We start from the raw sequence: 16,964 nt of genomic DNA on the forward strand, positions 1-16,964 counted from the left end.
ACATCTCCTCACTGTGCCTCCTTCCTTTAGGTGGTGTTCTTTAGAAGTCTAACTATTTTTGAATGCATGCAGGCTGTTGCTTTAGGGACATGACAGGAGACACCAGAAGCCTAGGGTTTCCAGTTCTGCTGAAATAAAAGCAGATTTGGGGAATTCCTCTGCCTCCTTAAGTCCCACTTCAAAACAGAACTCTTCAAACACATGATAACTTATATTAAAAACTGGGATGGTATCAGCCTGACATCTCCTGCCTTCTCTCCAGATCACTCGTAGCTGCAGTGAGAGGGTCCATAACAAAATATCAGCGGGCATCACACAAAGGACCTTGGCTTCACCTCTTTCTCATCCTGAACAACACACTCAAGATGAATGTGAGTCCTTGCTTTGTCCAGTACAGATCATCCAGGTTTGGTGCACCTGGGCCATGTCCTCACCTTGGCTTTGGCCTCCACCTGGGCTCCGTTTTGTACCAGGTACCGGACGACCTCTGTCTGGCCAGCTCTGGCTGCCATGTGCAGCGCTGTCTCTCCTCTCTGCACGCAGCAGCAAAAACACAACAGAATTAAAAACACACTGCAGGAAGAGCAAACATCAGCGTGTTTCATAAACACAGGAATACCAGCAACCCAGCTCAGAATGATCCCCACTAGAAAACTCTGCTGTACTTGTCTGTAAGATGTAAGATTAAATCAATATTTGACCTGTCACTGTGTGCTGCACAGCAATTTATTGCAGGGTCAGTTTCCCAACACAGTAGTGCCTTTGTGACTGTTTTTTGCTGAAAAATGACAATGCAATTTTTATATTACTAGCATTTTACTAACAATGTTAAAAATTATTTCCATTTAAATAGAACTGAATTCAGTAAAAAATGTATTTCAAATTTTGTATACCCAGGCACACATACATTTGTCTTTCCTCCTGTTATGCCTTATGCCCCTACTATCATTTGTTATCTGACAAGCACTGAGGTGACTGAACAAGAAGGGAAAAAACAAAATCATTACTGAGTACATTCATCTAAAGCTTCATGGACTCAATGAAAGACAAATCCAAGGAAATCAGAACAGTTCAGGAGGGAAAGTGGTTTCTACATTTTTGGGTTTTGGTATGTCTTTAGGTATAAACATCTGCTAATTAAAAATTAGCATTTTTATGTAATTTAATAGAATTAGCAGGTGAAGACTTAAACAAAATATTGTCTTCTAGCTGCACTTGTGTATGGAAGGTGAAAGGGCGATTTTGAGGCCAAACTGTTAAAGAGGATCAACAAGCTTCTGCTTCCCTTCCATTTCCCAACTTTCAAATATCCAACCAACAATGTGTTCAGTTTTTACACATGCCCTGGGAGCCTTGGGGCACGCAGCACACAGCCAGCAGAAGAGTGTGCTGGGATGGCTGGATGGACACAGGCAATATGTCCCCACAGTCTGCTGCAATCTGTTGAATTTTCCTTAAATGGCAGACCCCCGGGGTCTTGGGAAAAGCATGCTCCACAGTCAAGCACAGTCAAAAACTTCATATGAGAAGCTGCAGTATGCTCTCATTCTTCACTTCAGAAAATCCAAGAGATTAGAGCCTGCTTAGGGTCAGCCCCTTTGGAAATTTCTTCAGCCTGCCAAGCATCTCCCAAGTAGGAGTCAGCAGGCTGCACTTTCCCATGACTCCAGCATGAGCCACAGGTGCTGTGGAGGTGGATGGTGGACAAAGGAATTAGGTGCTTGATCCCACTACTGCTCCCAGACATTATCAGGCATTCCCAGTCCTGCCCTGCTGGAAGGAAACCTGTGACTCACCACATTGGTAGTGTTGGGGGATGCTCCATGATGCATTAGCTGCGATACAATATTTACATGTCCCATGAAGGCAGCAACATGGATTGGAGTTAGGCCCGACTGAAAAACAGACCGAAGTAAAATTTAAACTTTCACATTCCTTTACAAGACTGCCATGAGGAAAACATAAATTATTCTAAAGCAAATCAATCCAGGTGCTTGCTCTTCTGAGAGGGTTTTATCTTCTCAAAACCATATACATGTGCTTAAACGAAAGGGCACACAGAATTGGAAACACCTGTAAGTGTGGTTCATGAGCAAACATATGAACCTTCTAGGAATTCAGTAGTTCTTCATCAACAATCAACCACAGCTAAGCAAGATTAAGATCAGGCATTTGCTAAATACCATCTTGAAACAGAAAAAAAAGAAAGGTAGAAGCATTCCTGGCACAAAGGTAAGGCTTTCTGAAACATTCAGCTTGTGCAAAAAAGATCATCATGAATCTGCACGACTGCCCTTACACAGGATATGAAAGCCCAGGTGGAGAGAAAGAGAGGGAGGGAGAAGGAGAGGGGGGGAAAAGGGAGCAGTCATTCAGCAGGGTGTGACCTCAAGGATTTTGCTTTAAAAATCCCATCAGTAGTTAATATTTCCCCACGTAGAATCACCCTAAAGCCTCTTCACAGCTGCTTCTGCACAGCTGTACCAACAGTCAGCCAGAGGCTTCAGAAGGGCGTTTTGCTACCAAGAGAAGGAGAAAGCCCAGTAGATCTCTGGAAATCCCCACAATTTAGGCAGCTTCCCCACAGATATATACAAGTCCCAGAGGGTAGAAGTGAGGAAAACTCTTTCTTTCCTTTCTCATGCAAAACAGCAAACATGAGCAGGAAGGCAGAATAACTGTCTGAGTGTGTTATTTCTTTTACCTGTTTCCAACAATTTAGTAAATGCTTTTAAAAGTTTTTAAAAGCCAGTCTGGAGCTACATGAACTGTAGCCAGGGCAGACTCTTCTCCCTCAAGCAAGCCAGGAAGGGATCTGTATGGTTTGCTGCTGAATAATTAGCACAACCCTCCACATATTAAATCAAACTCTCTTTTTGTGGAGATGAACTACTCCCCATTGCACCTAGTTTGATCCATGGAACTCCCTATCATTGTCTAACATGGCTCATTCCACAGTGGTCACACATTCATATATGTGATCTCTCCTCCTCTCCTAACTTGGTACAATATACATACATCTAGATAAAAATTCCCATGGGTACTCAGTTAATCTCTGAATTGTGCCAAGAACTGGGTGCAGACTATCTCATGCTGACTGAAGTGACAGTGCATTGACTTCTGTCTAGCTGATCTGTGATGTCCCATGATGGTGGGCAAATATAACCTCTCTGTGGAAAGCCAAAACAAGGTCTGAATTAAACCCCCTTTTACAACAGGACTTGAGCGAAGCATAGTCTTCACCTCGATGTCTGTAACAGAGCAAATTTCATCCTCAGTGCCTTAAATTACAGAAAATGGTAGATTTTAGAAAAATTTTTATGTTACATTTCTCTTGTTTTTCTCACTGTAATCCCAACAGGTATCAGTTGTTTGTGGTTCATTAGGGTAACTGACTTCATTGTTCTGTTTTATTATCTCGTAATACCTAGTTGAAAATAACTGTTGACTTGACTGGTCCATGCTCTTTCAGAAATATTCCAAGATTAATCAATACAGTTACAATGAAATTTGTAGGAAAAGCAAAGACAAGCATGGGAAGACCACTTCTTACCTCAGTTACAGCTTGAATTGATGCACCGTGCTTTAGAAGAAGTTCCATTACTTTTATTCTGTTCTTCTTGCAGGCAATGTGAAGAGGTGTGAAACCATTCTGGAAATGAGAAAGAACACACATTTTGATGCCTCATGTGTCATTAAAAAATAGAATTGGGTATGGAACTCACAGAAAAGATTTTTCAATTTTAACAAAACACCTCCCAAATTTGTTTTGGCTTTACTAAATTTTTCATGTAAAAGAAAGAAAAGATTTCTAGAAAGGTAACGACATATTTCATATATCCAGTTTTAATTATGAAATATATTGCTCGCTCCACTAATTAATTTATTTTAAAAATTCTCAATTCACGCAAAACTATCAAACCCTTCATTTTTGCTTGCTATATTCACTTTTATCTAGGTGGGGTTTTCTACTGGAGGTTTTGGGGAATCTGGGGTGGAGGTTTTTTGGTTGGTTTTTTTTTGACCTTTTAGAACTGCTGGTAAGAAAAGCACTTTTACCTTTTACGAGCTCTGAAATTTACATCTTCTAAACTATTTTTACTACTTGTTGTTTCTTTTTTCATTCATTACCTGTCAGCTTACTGCAACTACAAGTATTTCACCCCTTCCTTTAAAAAGAATGTGTGCAATGGAGTGAACATTAGAACTACCATCTTATTTAGTGCGAGATGATGGCACAGAAAACAAGTAAATCAGGAAAATAAGCTGTCCAGAGCATCCACAATTGGTACAGTAACATCAGAGCACTGAATGCTGATGCTGCTCTGTACAAAAAAGCCTTTGCAGAACATTCTGAAAACAACTGGCACAGGTGGTCCCTCAGACCTGATCAAAATTATCTTTTTTTACCCGCCCTATAGTAAAGAATATAGTGTGTTTTCACAATGTGAGGTCCATGCCATTGTCTGTTCCAGTGTAGCAGCTCTCACCGCTCTCCTTGGCAGAGGACAATGTCCAGGGTGAGCTCTAGTGTGTTTTAGGGAAGAGAGAGCTCCAGTTCCAGATGCTGGAACATTTCTTCTACTTAACCACCCAGAGTGGGGACTGGGGCAGGATAAAAGGAAGCACTACAAGATTTAGGCGGGAAAGGCATTTGTGGCTGGGTTACCAGACCAGTGAGAGGCCACTGCCAGCAACTCTAACAAGCTAAACCTGGTGATGATTTGATTATTTCAGAAGGTAAAAGTAGATATTACAGGCCTAAAAGCCTCCCCACTCACCAGTTATACTGAACAAAACCCATATATCATAAAAGCTTGACCACAGACACCTGAATACAGGTGGATCTGACAAAAAAACAGAGGGGCTGAGAGAAGCAAATGTGTGGAGCCTGTACTGTTTTCAAGAGAGCCAATCCCACCTGGCTTGTGAGGGTTTCAGAAGCTCATACAACATTTCAGGAGTTAAATGAGTTAGCATCAGGCTGTGAAACCAATCAACCCAATTCATGTCAGAATGTAAATTCGTTTGGAACAGTTATTGAAGAACAAATCAAAGAGACATTTTAAATAGAATGGACTGCGATTGCAATTTGAACAAAAGGCATTAATGTATTCTGTTTGTATGCAGTTTAACTGCACTGATGTATTTTGCTGCTGAAGTTGTTTCTAAAGTAGAAAGGCATATGACTCCATTGACATAAAATACCACAAATACTCATTATGTAACTCATTCCTACCTTTTACTGTTTCACATCATTGAGAACTTACAAAAATTCCCTCAGTTTTAAACGTTATTTTCTCTGTACAAACACTTGGAAAATAAGGATTCTCTCCATGCCAAAAACTACAGCAGTTACGTCTGCAGCTGTTTCATCTATTCATAATCATAAAAAGTTACCAGGAGGCAAAAGTGCTCTAGTTACACTAGAAATTCATAAATCACTGCTGACTGTCTGCAAGCAAAGGCCTGATCTTACAGCATGATACGTTATTAACACTTTGAACTTCGAGCGCTTGTTCTTGGGCTGTGGCAATAACAGCACATCCTCACTGTCAGCCATCAGCGGGCAGAAAATAACTCCCCAGTAAGTCTCAGCACAACTTTGCAGGAAGGTTTAGCTGTGAGCAGAGCCCTGCTGTGTACTCACCAGTGCTTTGGCATTAGGATTAGCTTTCTTGTCCAAGAGAACCTTGGCGACTTTGTAGTGGCCGCAGTGGGCAGCGACATGCAGCGCAGTCAGGTAGTCATTGGTGACATCGTCTACAGGCACATTGTGCTGAATCAGGAGCTGAACACAGTTTAGATGATCCCCTTGTGTTGCCATGTGCAACGGAGACAAACCATTCTGCCAACAGAGAGACCCAGCATGGATGGGTTAGAGGATGCTCAGAGAAGGGAAACTCCTCCGCCTTGTTCTTGGAGTGTTTGTTGTATGAAGAATTTTACGAGCCCAGAGAGCACCCAAAATAAACTTAACATGTTTGGTGTAAGCATGGGGGTTCTTACTACAGAATTTGGAGCTTGTCTGGTTAGTGTTTGTAGGCAGCCCCACACTGAAAAACTGACAAAACATACCAGCAGTGCTCTAAATGTAGCTTCTTTCAGCCAGTATGGTTCAGACAAGCTGCTCAATTTACATGAATTATGTGAGGAACAGCACTTTGTGACTGTTAACACCCCAGCCAGGGAATTTGCTGGTTTTTAAAGCTGCATTAAACTCACCACTCTAATATGGCCTGTATACACCAGCCATGACAGCACAGGCCAGAGCATCACTCAGTGAACACTGCAGCCTTCCTTCACCCCTCCACTCGTGTTCTCCTGAATTTGGGTTGTACGCATGCTTACAGCACATTACACAGCTCTGGAGACAACTCTTCCCAGTCCACATTGGTAAAACACCCAAAGTTTCAACTGGGCTAAAAATCTCTGAATAAAACCTCCATGCTGTGACCTACCAGCAATAGTGGTAAAGCTGTTCCACCAGACAAACACCTGAGAGACATTCATGCACTAGTGAATTGTTTCTTGCAGTGTTTAAAATAGTGAACAAGCTGCCAAAATATATTATATTTCCAGAGTAAAACCCTGAGAGAAAATTCTCAAAAATTGAAAGGACTGACACTATTTCATGATGAAAGATTAAACAAGTACACCAGAATGAAAGAGATTTTGTTAGCAGTGGTACATAGCTCCTTCTTCCAATTGTAGTTTTTTTTTTCCCCACTCGATTCTTCTAATGCCAAAATTAGTTTTGAGTGCAGAAGCTATTCTTGTAGCAGCACACAATAGTTTATAAGCTGTAAGTGACTGCCAGTGGACTGGGTCTGCATGGTGAGACACAAACCTTTGCTCACAGACGCAGTGCCCTCATGTGACCGCAGCCAGCAAGACCAGCCGAGACCTCGGGGTCTCTGAAACAGACCCTTCCCTCACCCTTCCCGGGCCATGAGGTAACAGGAGTAACAACCATTCGAAATAAAGGTGGAAATACACAGTGAAATGATGTTTTCAGTCGAGACGGAAGCAGGATGGTGAAAGCAAACAGGCGCATCCTGTCAGAACTGGAGAGCAGTTTACATGCAGTGCTGAGACACAGATATTCTTGGACACAGTAATATCCTTCAAGTAAGATTATCTCATGGGCATCTCACTTGTGATTTATGTTGGCTTGGATAAGCCTCTCTCCCATTCCCAAAGGCTACTACAGCAATTATCTGCATGGAAGCTTGATAGTGGCAAGGCATTTTCAATGTTTTCACTGTCTTCTAGCATAGTTAACAGTAGAACAAAAAAAAGATTAATTTCCCTTGGTCACTAAGCCCTTCTGGTAACAGCCTATAACTGATGATGCTTTTTAGGTGAGAGTAAAAAAATCATGAAACTTTAAACACCATTCTGCTCCATTTTTATAAGAAAGATCCTTCAGGTGAAAAGTGTCATTCTTCACAGTAACAGCCAATAAACCATGCTTATTAATGAAGTAAGAGATTGAGGAGTTGATATGGGACTCCCTTACAGGAGAGAAGAGACTTGTACCAAAATGACTGACATTGATGGGAAAAAAAGGAAGAAACAGAGCAGCTCGATGCCCATTTGAAAAATCGGCAAAACACTTGATAAAAATCTGTCATGGACAAGAGAAGAGCAGCAGCTAGCCAGACTTCACACAGAAGAGCAGGAGACAAGACTGGATGCTAAAGAAGTTGATGAAGACAAAAAATAATTGGAAAATTTTCTTTTGTTATACATTAACCAGGCTTAATTCTGTTGCAGCAGAAGCTAGTCTATAATCCTACACAAGTCAGTTAATATTTCAATGCCACATTGAAAATAAAAATACTACATGTAAGAGTGTTCTCCAGGCCCATGTCCTTCTTGTGAGAGACAACCCAACAATGACCCTCAGAAGTGATCTGGTACTTTAGGATGGAGCCATTTTATAAATACTCTTACATTTCTTTTTTTTTAAAGACTGCCAAGAAAATAATAAAAGGGAACGAAGTTCAAGATTAATCAAAGATATTGACAGTCACACCATACCTTAAAACAACCAAATAAAAAAAAAACCAAAACAAAACAGGACCATAGAGATGAAAAAAGTATCAACTGTCTGACTAGGCAAACATAAAATTACAGAGCTTATTTTGTAGCTGTGTCAAAGAACTTTAATCAGGGAAAGTACCACTAACCCTGGGGAAAGAAAAAAAAAAAGAAAAAAGACAAAGAGAAGTCTGGAAAAACAGTAATTAAAAAGAGAACTTATTGACAAAGATTTAATTTTTTACATAGAAAATCATTGGCATATTCAGGACTAGAACTCCCTTTTCATTTTGCCTGTAGAAACCTCCACATAATCCATTAGGTCACTGCCTTGCCTGAAAGCAAATCTAAGGTTCTTCCAGTGCAAAAAAAGGTCAGCACTACACTAAACCATCTCTAGCAGGAAGCTGCTATCAAACTGCAGCCTGGTTATTATTCTGAAAGAGTTTTACATAACATGAGAAAAGTTTGTGAAGTTCAAACTCTTTCAAAGATGTGTCCTATTTCCAATAATATATGACTTAATTTGAAGAGAATGGAGCCACTTATTTTTGCAGAGGACAGTACTGCAGTTTAGTTCCAAATGAATGAATTCATTTATGCCATTCAGAGGTATGGCTACTCCCTAGCTTACCTTCTGAAAATGGTAGAATTAACACATCAGAAGGAAATGCAGGAACCTCTGCACTTTCTTCTGTTCACTTTCTAACATGTAATAGCTTTCTCTCTTCCAGAAGAGGCTCCTATTTTGCAAAAGTTAGTTGTATAAGCCTCTGTGGATCAACATCCAGCCTGTCTTTCAGCCTTAGGCAATTTCAAACCCACTACCCCATGTAATCTGCCTGATTTTGTCTAGTGAACTCTGGGCCAGGCTGTGTGAGTCTGCTCAGGCAGAGCAACAAATTCAAAACCTACACTTCTTGAACAGCAGATTAAGTTTAGGGGTAAGACCTGAAAATGTAACAACCACGGAACAAAGAAATGTAGTTCCTTAGGAGAGGTTTTCATATACGATGGTGGAAATGAAAGAAATAGGGTGCATGTTTATGTGGGTGTTTTTTGGTTTGGTTTGTTGTTGCTGTGGGGTTTTTTGTTTTGCTGGGGTTTTTGTGGTGGTTTGGGTTTTTTTCCCTTTAAGTAATAAAAAGAGCTATCTGAGAGGGTAGAAGAGCCTTTCTCCCTGGAGTATGAACTCTAGGCTCCAAGAATAGGAGATGTGGCCCAAGGGGTTCCCAGACAGCCCCTTGTGGTTCTACCCTGCTCATGGATTTTGCAAGCCAGGGCTGTGGGAGTCCATGGAAATTCCACATGCAGAGGATGGGTGAAAACTGTCTGTCAGATTACCCATGACAGCTCTTGCCAGTGACGCACTGAGCAGAGGAAAACTGGTGCCAACCTCTCCAAACAAATGCTAAATATACTCCAGTAAAGGGGAAAAAAAAGAGGGAGGAGAAAAGCAGAATATAGAAGGGTGTTGAGACAGAACAGGACAGGATGACAGAGAGAGAAAAGAAATAACAACGGAACAGAAATGCTGCTGAAACACATTGGTTACAGACTAAGAAAAAAAACCCAAACATGTAGTGGAAGGTTATCTTTGGAAAGAACCTCAACAAACTGCACAGCCCAAATGTCATCCCTGAATGGGATAGTAATGGATTGCAGTGGTGCAAAGCAGGCTGCTGCTCTGAGATTGGAAATCAGCAGTAACAGCCCAGCAGAGACCACCGCCAGGAGAGTTCTGGCAAATGCTTCCTTTAATGCCAGCCCTTGGGTTTAAAGCAATCTGTGCACCCTGGTGCAGGTGATTTCAAATTCCCAGGAAGAATTTTGCGTGATAAACTGTAGAGAGATAGAAAGCGGAGAAACTGGTAATCAGGCTAAGTCCTTAGGAAATACGAGCTGTCTCTGCAAAGGGACACTGCTCTATTTTTATCTCTTGCCTCTTCTTGAGCCTTAGGGTAAATTGGTACAAGCTGAAGATTTATTGTAATCACCTTGTATTTATTCCAGGATAGACAGAGAGATCTTCAGCTACTGAAATTCTGAGGGATAGGGTTACCACACAAGCCTTTTTGGTTGGCACAGAAATCTTTTCTCGTGTTATCTCGATTTAACACATTTTACATACGCAGACGTGTGCTACATACGGCATTCACTTGGGAGAGCTCCCACACAGTTACTTTAAATAACTAAGAAATAGGAAAGTTATTGCCAAACCCTTAAACATATGAGACATACAGAATTACATTAGGTGAAAGAAAATAAAAAGGACAAGGATTATCTCAGCAGGAAAGAGTACCAGTTACCTTGGTTTTGGAAAGAATAGGGGCACCACGATCCAGCAGCATTTCTACAACCTGTTCATGGCCACTTCTTGCTCCACAGTGGAGGGGGGTCAGCCCATCCTGTGGGAATCAGAGTTATAAATTATAAGTGTCAGACATGCTAAAATCTTGCACTCTTTTGTGAAGATCTGTGATGTCCTGGGAGGTTCATTAATTCCTGCAGGATGCTACTCCTCTGCAAATGAACAGTTGAACCTGTTTGTTCAAACCAACAGAGCACATTCTGGCTCTGATTTTCTGAACACGTAAATAGTCATATCACACTGGTGTTCATGCAGTGGGCTTCTTCCAGGCCCTCACTGCACATGCAAAAGAAAGATGAGACTGCACTTCAAGTACTTTTTGCCTGCATGCCTTGGAGAAAACTGGGTCTCTCATTTGTCAGTATGCATCAAAGTCGGTGGATAATCAGTCTGAGAGGAAAAAAACTTCCTCCTCAGACTTTTTTATTACACTGATCTTGACAAGTGTACAGCAGATGAGAAAACCATCTTAATCCCAGGCGCTGGAAGTATGCTGGATTCACTTCTGCCTCTTGTTGTGCAGACTGTGCTCGTGTGACCTCCAGCTGAATGACAGGCCTGGAGTCAAGGCACACTGTCCATACCTCTTTTAGAATAGTTTGCTTAGTAACAGTCAACATCCTATTTCCTGTTGCAAATAACGATGCCAGAGTTTTCAGAAACTTTGGTTTCCCATTTACAAGTCATAAAGGAAGGGGCTTTTCTCCGATGTCTTCCAGTGCTCTTAGAACACATATGTTGTATTGCCTAGAATATGTATGTCACATCATTTTTATATAAGGAATTATCTAAAATTCCTTCTCACACACCCCATGCTCCCTTCACACACATGCACCTTCTCTCCACTTCTGTATGATAGCAAGTATTATTAAGGTACCTCCTTAGCCATGTTATTCATATGCAATTATAATATTCTTCCTTGATAACTCCTAGACCACACCCTAGTGGAATATCAGCTTAAGCCCTGCAAAATGCAGAGAGCAGCCAGGGAGAGGGAGAAGGTGGTTCAGAGACATTCTCCTGCTTCTACATTTTTGCCTGCTCCTAAAAAACCTATGAAAGATAACAGGTAGGAATTGTCATGATAAACTTTTCCTGCTGCTCTCACTTAAAACCTGTGTGGTTCTCACTGTGCATGTTCCTGCATTTGAAATAAGGCATATATTTTTGACACAGATGAAGAAAAGATTTGGGTTCAGACTTAACTCCCTTAACTCAGGGAGTCATTTGTTCCCACAAGATGAATGCAGCTTGGCCCACAATGTTCTTAGTGACACCTCTCAAGTCAATTCTATTGTCATTTCTGCTTCTTCCTGCTATTTCAGCCCATAAGGTACTGGGAAGTGCATCTTGTTAAAACTATACTACACAAATTCCGGATGTATTGCTCAAAACACTGAAGTAAAGACAAAGAGAAAATACACCAAAACCCACAAACTATGCATTTTTCAGCTGAGTTGCAAATGTTTTGCCATAGCTTCACCAGTATTTAAAATGGGTAATGCATATTTCTTATACCAGCAGTTTCCACAGGTAAAGGCATATCAAGTACTGAGCAGACAAAATATTTGATATGAAAGTATCACCTACAAAAAAACCCAACAACTTGTATGGGAAGGAAAATTGAACCCAGCAAGGATAGGTAACTACAGACCTGTAGGCAGGAGCTAAAGATCATCATGTACATTAGACTGCTTGTTCTTTTTACTTCCTATGATTATCACATTCTTCAGGCACATCAAAGATAGATACTCGAGGAGATCAGGCAAAAAAGTTAGAGACCATTTTCCAGATTTAATGCCTCCCCAACTAATTTCACCAGCATACCATGGTTAGTACATACCATGCTCACACAGAATGAGACACCCTTGATCATCTTCCTGTACCAGTTTAGACCCTTCCAGTCCTCCCAGGGCACAGTGCCCCAACCCTCCGTGGGTATTTCTGGTTGACAAGGTTTCTGTGGCTCAGGAGGAGCAGGCAGTCATGCTTGGCCAGCTGGAGCTCATTCTGGGCCACAGAGGAGTCACTACCACCACATGCATCACGTGTGACACAACATTACAACGCATGTGGGTGCTTGTTGGGACAGCTATCTGCAGCTATTGTTCACAAGATGTCAGGTCTCCCACTGCAAAGAGCAAATACACTCCAAGACAGATAATTTAGCTGCACAGAATTTTTTTCCTGTAGTTTCAAAAGACACTGTCTATTCACTGGTTTAGTTAATTGCTACATGACACTTAGAGCAGGTAAAGAAACGTGCAGAGACAATCTGAAATGCAGATCACAAAGACTTCTTTTTTAAAAAGATCTGAGATTAAAACAGACTGCTCTGAGCTCAGCAAGACTTCACTGACTTTGTCAGGAGATTTTCCAGTTGCTTATTTACTGTTCACATAGACTATACTATGTGAAGCATAAAATATATTACATGTATTAGGAAGCAAACTTGCCTTAATATGATAGTCTGCAATGGCTCAGAAAAACCATTACAAACGATTATGACAATAATCTGCAGATTAAGGACTCTGTAAGTATGCACTGACATGATAAATCATATCATCTGTATTATCTATCCCTCCAGAGAGGCTGAGAGTAGCTCCAGCAAAGCCAAGAGGACAATAGGAGGAGTTCTGATTAGGCACAAGCTTCCCATTAGCACTGCACACCCATCTCTGGGGCTGCTGCCTGCTTTAGCTTTTATTTCAAACACACGCACACACAAATAAATGAGACCTGCTCCCTGTTGAGACTCAGGTACCCGTGCAGCTCCCTGATCTTGTTACACTGGGGTCAAAACTGTCCTGAGACTGAGCCTCCCTGCTGCAGTGTGTTTCCTCACCACCACACTTGGCTTTAAGGGACCCCTGAGCAGCCTGGGTTCAGCATAGAGCAGCCTCCTCATACTCCCCAGCTGCCTCTTCCCTGTCAATGCTCACCCAGGACTCCCCTTGCATCATGGCATCCTCTGGGCTGCCTCCCAAAGCTGTAGCCTCAGTGCCACAGCTCTCACATCAGCGAGCGTCAGCTTCTAACCCAGTCTAAGCGCAATGAAACCAAGCACAACACCCAGTAAAAGCTTTAATGTGATGTAAACATTCACCAGGAGCTTGTCAGAGTTAGAGCCAACTCATGGAGCCTGTCCCTGGCCTTGGCAGGAGCAGCAGGCATTCCGTCCCCTGGGCCAGAGGTAACAGCACACGCTCCCAGGGGAGCAGTTACTGCTGCCTCCGGGTTTATGTGCCCAGCACTGCTGAGTGACTCTCCACACCCAGCCCAGCCCAGCCCACAGGGCTCTGTGTCCCACAGCCTCTCCATGCTCCACGTCTCCTGAACTGGCACTGCTCACTCCGCTGGCACTGCTGCAAACTGCCCCTTCTGGGCAGTAGGGCAACAAACGAGGTTTGCTCTCCCTGCACGTGCCCAGCACACTCAGAGTGCCAAGGCAGTGCTATTGTAGTTATTGTATATCTTAATACACATGGTTTTTCTGGAGCAGCTTAGGCATGATCTGATGCATCTTCAAAGAGCACACCCCACATGGTTTCATGCAGATATGAGTGCTGGGCCTGTTATTTAGCTGCAAAATCAGTAGAATGAAGATTATAAACCCTTACTGTTAATCCAGGCTAAAACTTGCTTGCTGCCTGCTTCAGACACAAATTCACTTTGGCATATACAGTATTAGACAGCCAAAGCAAATCAAGCTAATTTCATCAACTTCTCTAATTAAATTTTACTTTTTAAAGTCTTTTCTGGAAGACAGAAAAAACATAATTAGGGCAACATTCAGTAAACATGTTACATGAGGCATTAAGAGGCCTTTGCCCAGAATGTTAGCTAAAAACCAGAATGATTAAAGCTCCCCTGGCAGCACGTAGTTCTTGAGGGGTACCCTCAAGAATTCAGTACCCAGCCCCAAGTACCAGTTGCTAGACATCTCACACACAAAAAAACAACAGAGAGAAGATGAACAGCTGGTTAAAATAAACAATGCAACATAAACGCGAACTAAAATGGAAAAAAAAAAAGCCACATCTGAGTCTCAAAATAATTGTAACATCATTTTTGGACGAGTCTCACACGTTCTCTCAACTCCCAGCTACAGTGTGCAGGTGTGTAAGGGTATAATGGTGCTCATCAAATCCCAGTCCTAATGAATCCAGAGAAAGCGGGAGCTCCTGGATTACCTCTACAATAATTTAAACAGGATAAGGATTCAGCCCTTCATGTTAACCTTTTGTGCAGTACTTCAGCACTACAGTTTCCTGGACCATCTGTCAGCAGCAAATGCAAATGCTCATGGAAATGACTCAGGAAAAGCAATCATTACCTTAACTTACTTATTACTCAGGAAAGGCTTTATGTGAATTTATCTGTAAAAGGATTCTGTTCGTGAACAATAAAAATAGGCATTATGTGGAGAGTATTCCAGTATCCCATATAGAGAATGGATTGCAGGAACAGACCACAAAATGCCAACTGAATAGCTAAATCTGTCCCATCTAAGAGTCAGAGTAGCAAATCCTGACTCTGTTAGTGTTTGGTCAACAACACAAAACAGTATGTTCTGCATTCTCATTTAAAGGTGAAATACAGACATGAAACAGAAGAAACAAAGGCCTAAAAATTTCTGCCTCTGAGCAATAGAAACCAGCGATTTCAACATTTTTTTTTGTCCTTTCATAAGGGTAAAGAACCTTTGCCATTTACCTTTAAGGAGGTATTTTGTCTTCCATAATCAATCTTCGCATTAAATAAGATCATAATGTCCAAGACAAAAAACTATTTTAACAGGAAAAAAACCCCTGCTTATCTCTTACATACAAAGAAATCTGTTCATCTCTTAAAAAAAATAGGAAAAAAGAGAGAGGTCTCACATTTATAAATGTGGTACTAGGACCCTCACTTATTTTCACATGCAAATCCCACCTGTTATCAAGCTGTGTGTGCATTCAGCACCTGCCCCTCACAGAATACACAAAGCTGGGCTCTGCCTGGGCATCCAGCTGATAAGCAGGACTTGACACATGTATCAGAAAAACCAGCCTCAGCTGCTCTTTGCCTTTCAAGGCACTCAGCAGTGGTGATGCTGTTGTAAAGGATATGACCACAGCTTTTGTCATCCTATATTTTTGTAGGGCCATTCTATAACTAGGACACTGAAAAGAAGAATAGTACTTAAAAAAAAATGAAATATCTGCAAAGTTGACATATCTTAATTGTTCAGCCTTGGAAAACAACATTGGGACAGGTTGGAACAACAGGAGAGACTTAGCAGGAACATGTGTTGTTCCAGCTCAGAGAAATCAATCTTTGCTATTGCACATGACAACCAGGCAGGCACTCCTGAAACAATGCCCTTTTTTCACCCAGCATCACGTTCCTCTCAGCCTTCTATTGCTTCTGGTATTGATTTCTGCACCCTGCTGGTGCTGTTCCCTTTCCTGATCACACAGCTGTGTGAGGCTCTGGAGCCTCCTCGGCAGAGACACCCGGCCACAGCCAGCAAACCCTGCCAGGATGAGTCAGTGCCCGCCGGGAGCACAGCTTCCATCACTCCCTGACTGCCAGGAAACGATGCCTTTGGTAATGCCAGCGAGTGCAACCATGAGTGACACACGTACAGCACAAGCAGCAAAAGTTATGCAAATCTCTTCTGACTTTTGGAGAGGATGGGTGTCTGGGGAAACAGGCAGTCTCTGGGGGAAGCCAGAAAAAACAAACCACTGCTTCATGAACCACAGTCATCCCTGCCTTTGCCTCACTGGGAAGCTGTGCCAGACGCAGGAGCTGTTAATGCTTCTGCCCTCTTCCGAGATCCTGTTTCCGTCCCAGCCTGTATTTTTAGTTACATAAATTATCCCAGTGTCTGACCCCGGAGCTTGTGATACAGGAAATGAAACAGAGCACGAATTTTCCTAACTAAAAGAACTAACTTGACTCCAACTATTTAAAGTACTGCTCCCTAATGATTTGGACTGCAGTGGGCCACATAAATACTTGCAGAGGGAAGCAACTAATCCCTCATCAAGTCCCTTTCTCCCTGCTCTGACCAAGTGCACATCTGTCACACCACCAGCATGTGGCCCTCTCCACCACAAGGCAGACTCACAGCCCTCAGCCTGGCAGCCCCTATGTAGCACGGAGGAGGCTGGTACTTTAGTCCAGAAGGTATAGCCATTGTCCGCATTAGCAATGAAAAGTCATCTCTTCCATGTTCCCCAACTAGAAAAAACTGCAACATTTTAGAAATGGATCATCAGCGACTACAGGTAAAATAGAAGAACTAAGAAAAAACGTGTGGAGAGAATGAAGAGATGACAAAATAAATTGACCCAGTTTCTGAATTCGCCAGAGAAAAAAAATACGAATGTGCCTAACAAGCATTGCAGGAAATCTCAGAGACTGCAGAAACACTAGAAAACCAAACAGAAACCCACAAACACAGGAATAACTGTAGAAAAACTATTCTTAGGTTATTAATTTCTTTTGTTTAGAATGCTTCTGAACAGTAGAACTTCTACAGACTAATTCAAAATGG

The 16,964-nt window shown here is 42.0% G+C and overlaps 1 protein-coding gene across 29 annotated transcripts in view; it reads right to left on the reverse strand.

Annotated features, from left to right (window-relative positions):
- The window catches only part of ANK3 (ankyrin 3), a 345,732-nt gene that overhangs the window by 101,862 nt on the left and 226,906 nt on the right, over positions 1 to 16,964 (reverse strand). For all 29 annotated transcript variants that reach the window (XM_039554380.1, XM_039554383.1, XM_039554384.1 and 26 more), the window contains 5 exons: positions 10,356 to 10,454; positions 5,651 to 5,848; positions 3,554 to 3,652; positions 1,797 to 1,895; positions 435 to 533 (listed from right to left, as the gene is read on the reverse strand). In XM_039554380.1, coding sequence (XP_039410314.1) covers positions 435 to 533; positions 1,797 to 1,895; positions 3,554 to 3,652; positions 5,651 to 5,848; positions 10,356 to 10,454 — 594 coding nt within the window. The remainder of the gene's footprint in view (positions 1 to 434; positions 534 to 1,796; positions 1,896 to 3,553; positions 3,653 to 5,650; positions 5,849 to 10,355; positions 10,455 to 16,964) is intronic.

The sequence above is a fragment of the Corvus cornix genome, chromosome 6, assembly GCF_000738735.6.
Source record: "Corvus cornix cornix isolate S_Up_H32 chromosome 6, ASM73873v5, whole genome shotgun sequence".
NCBI lineage: Eukaryota > Metazoa > Chordata > Aves > Passeriformes > Corvidae > Corvus > Corvus cornix.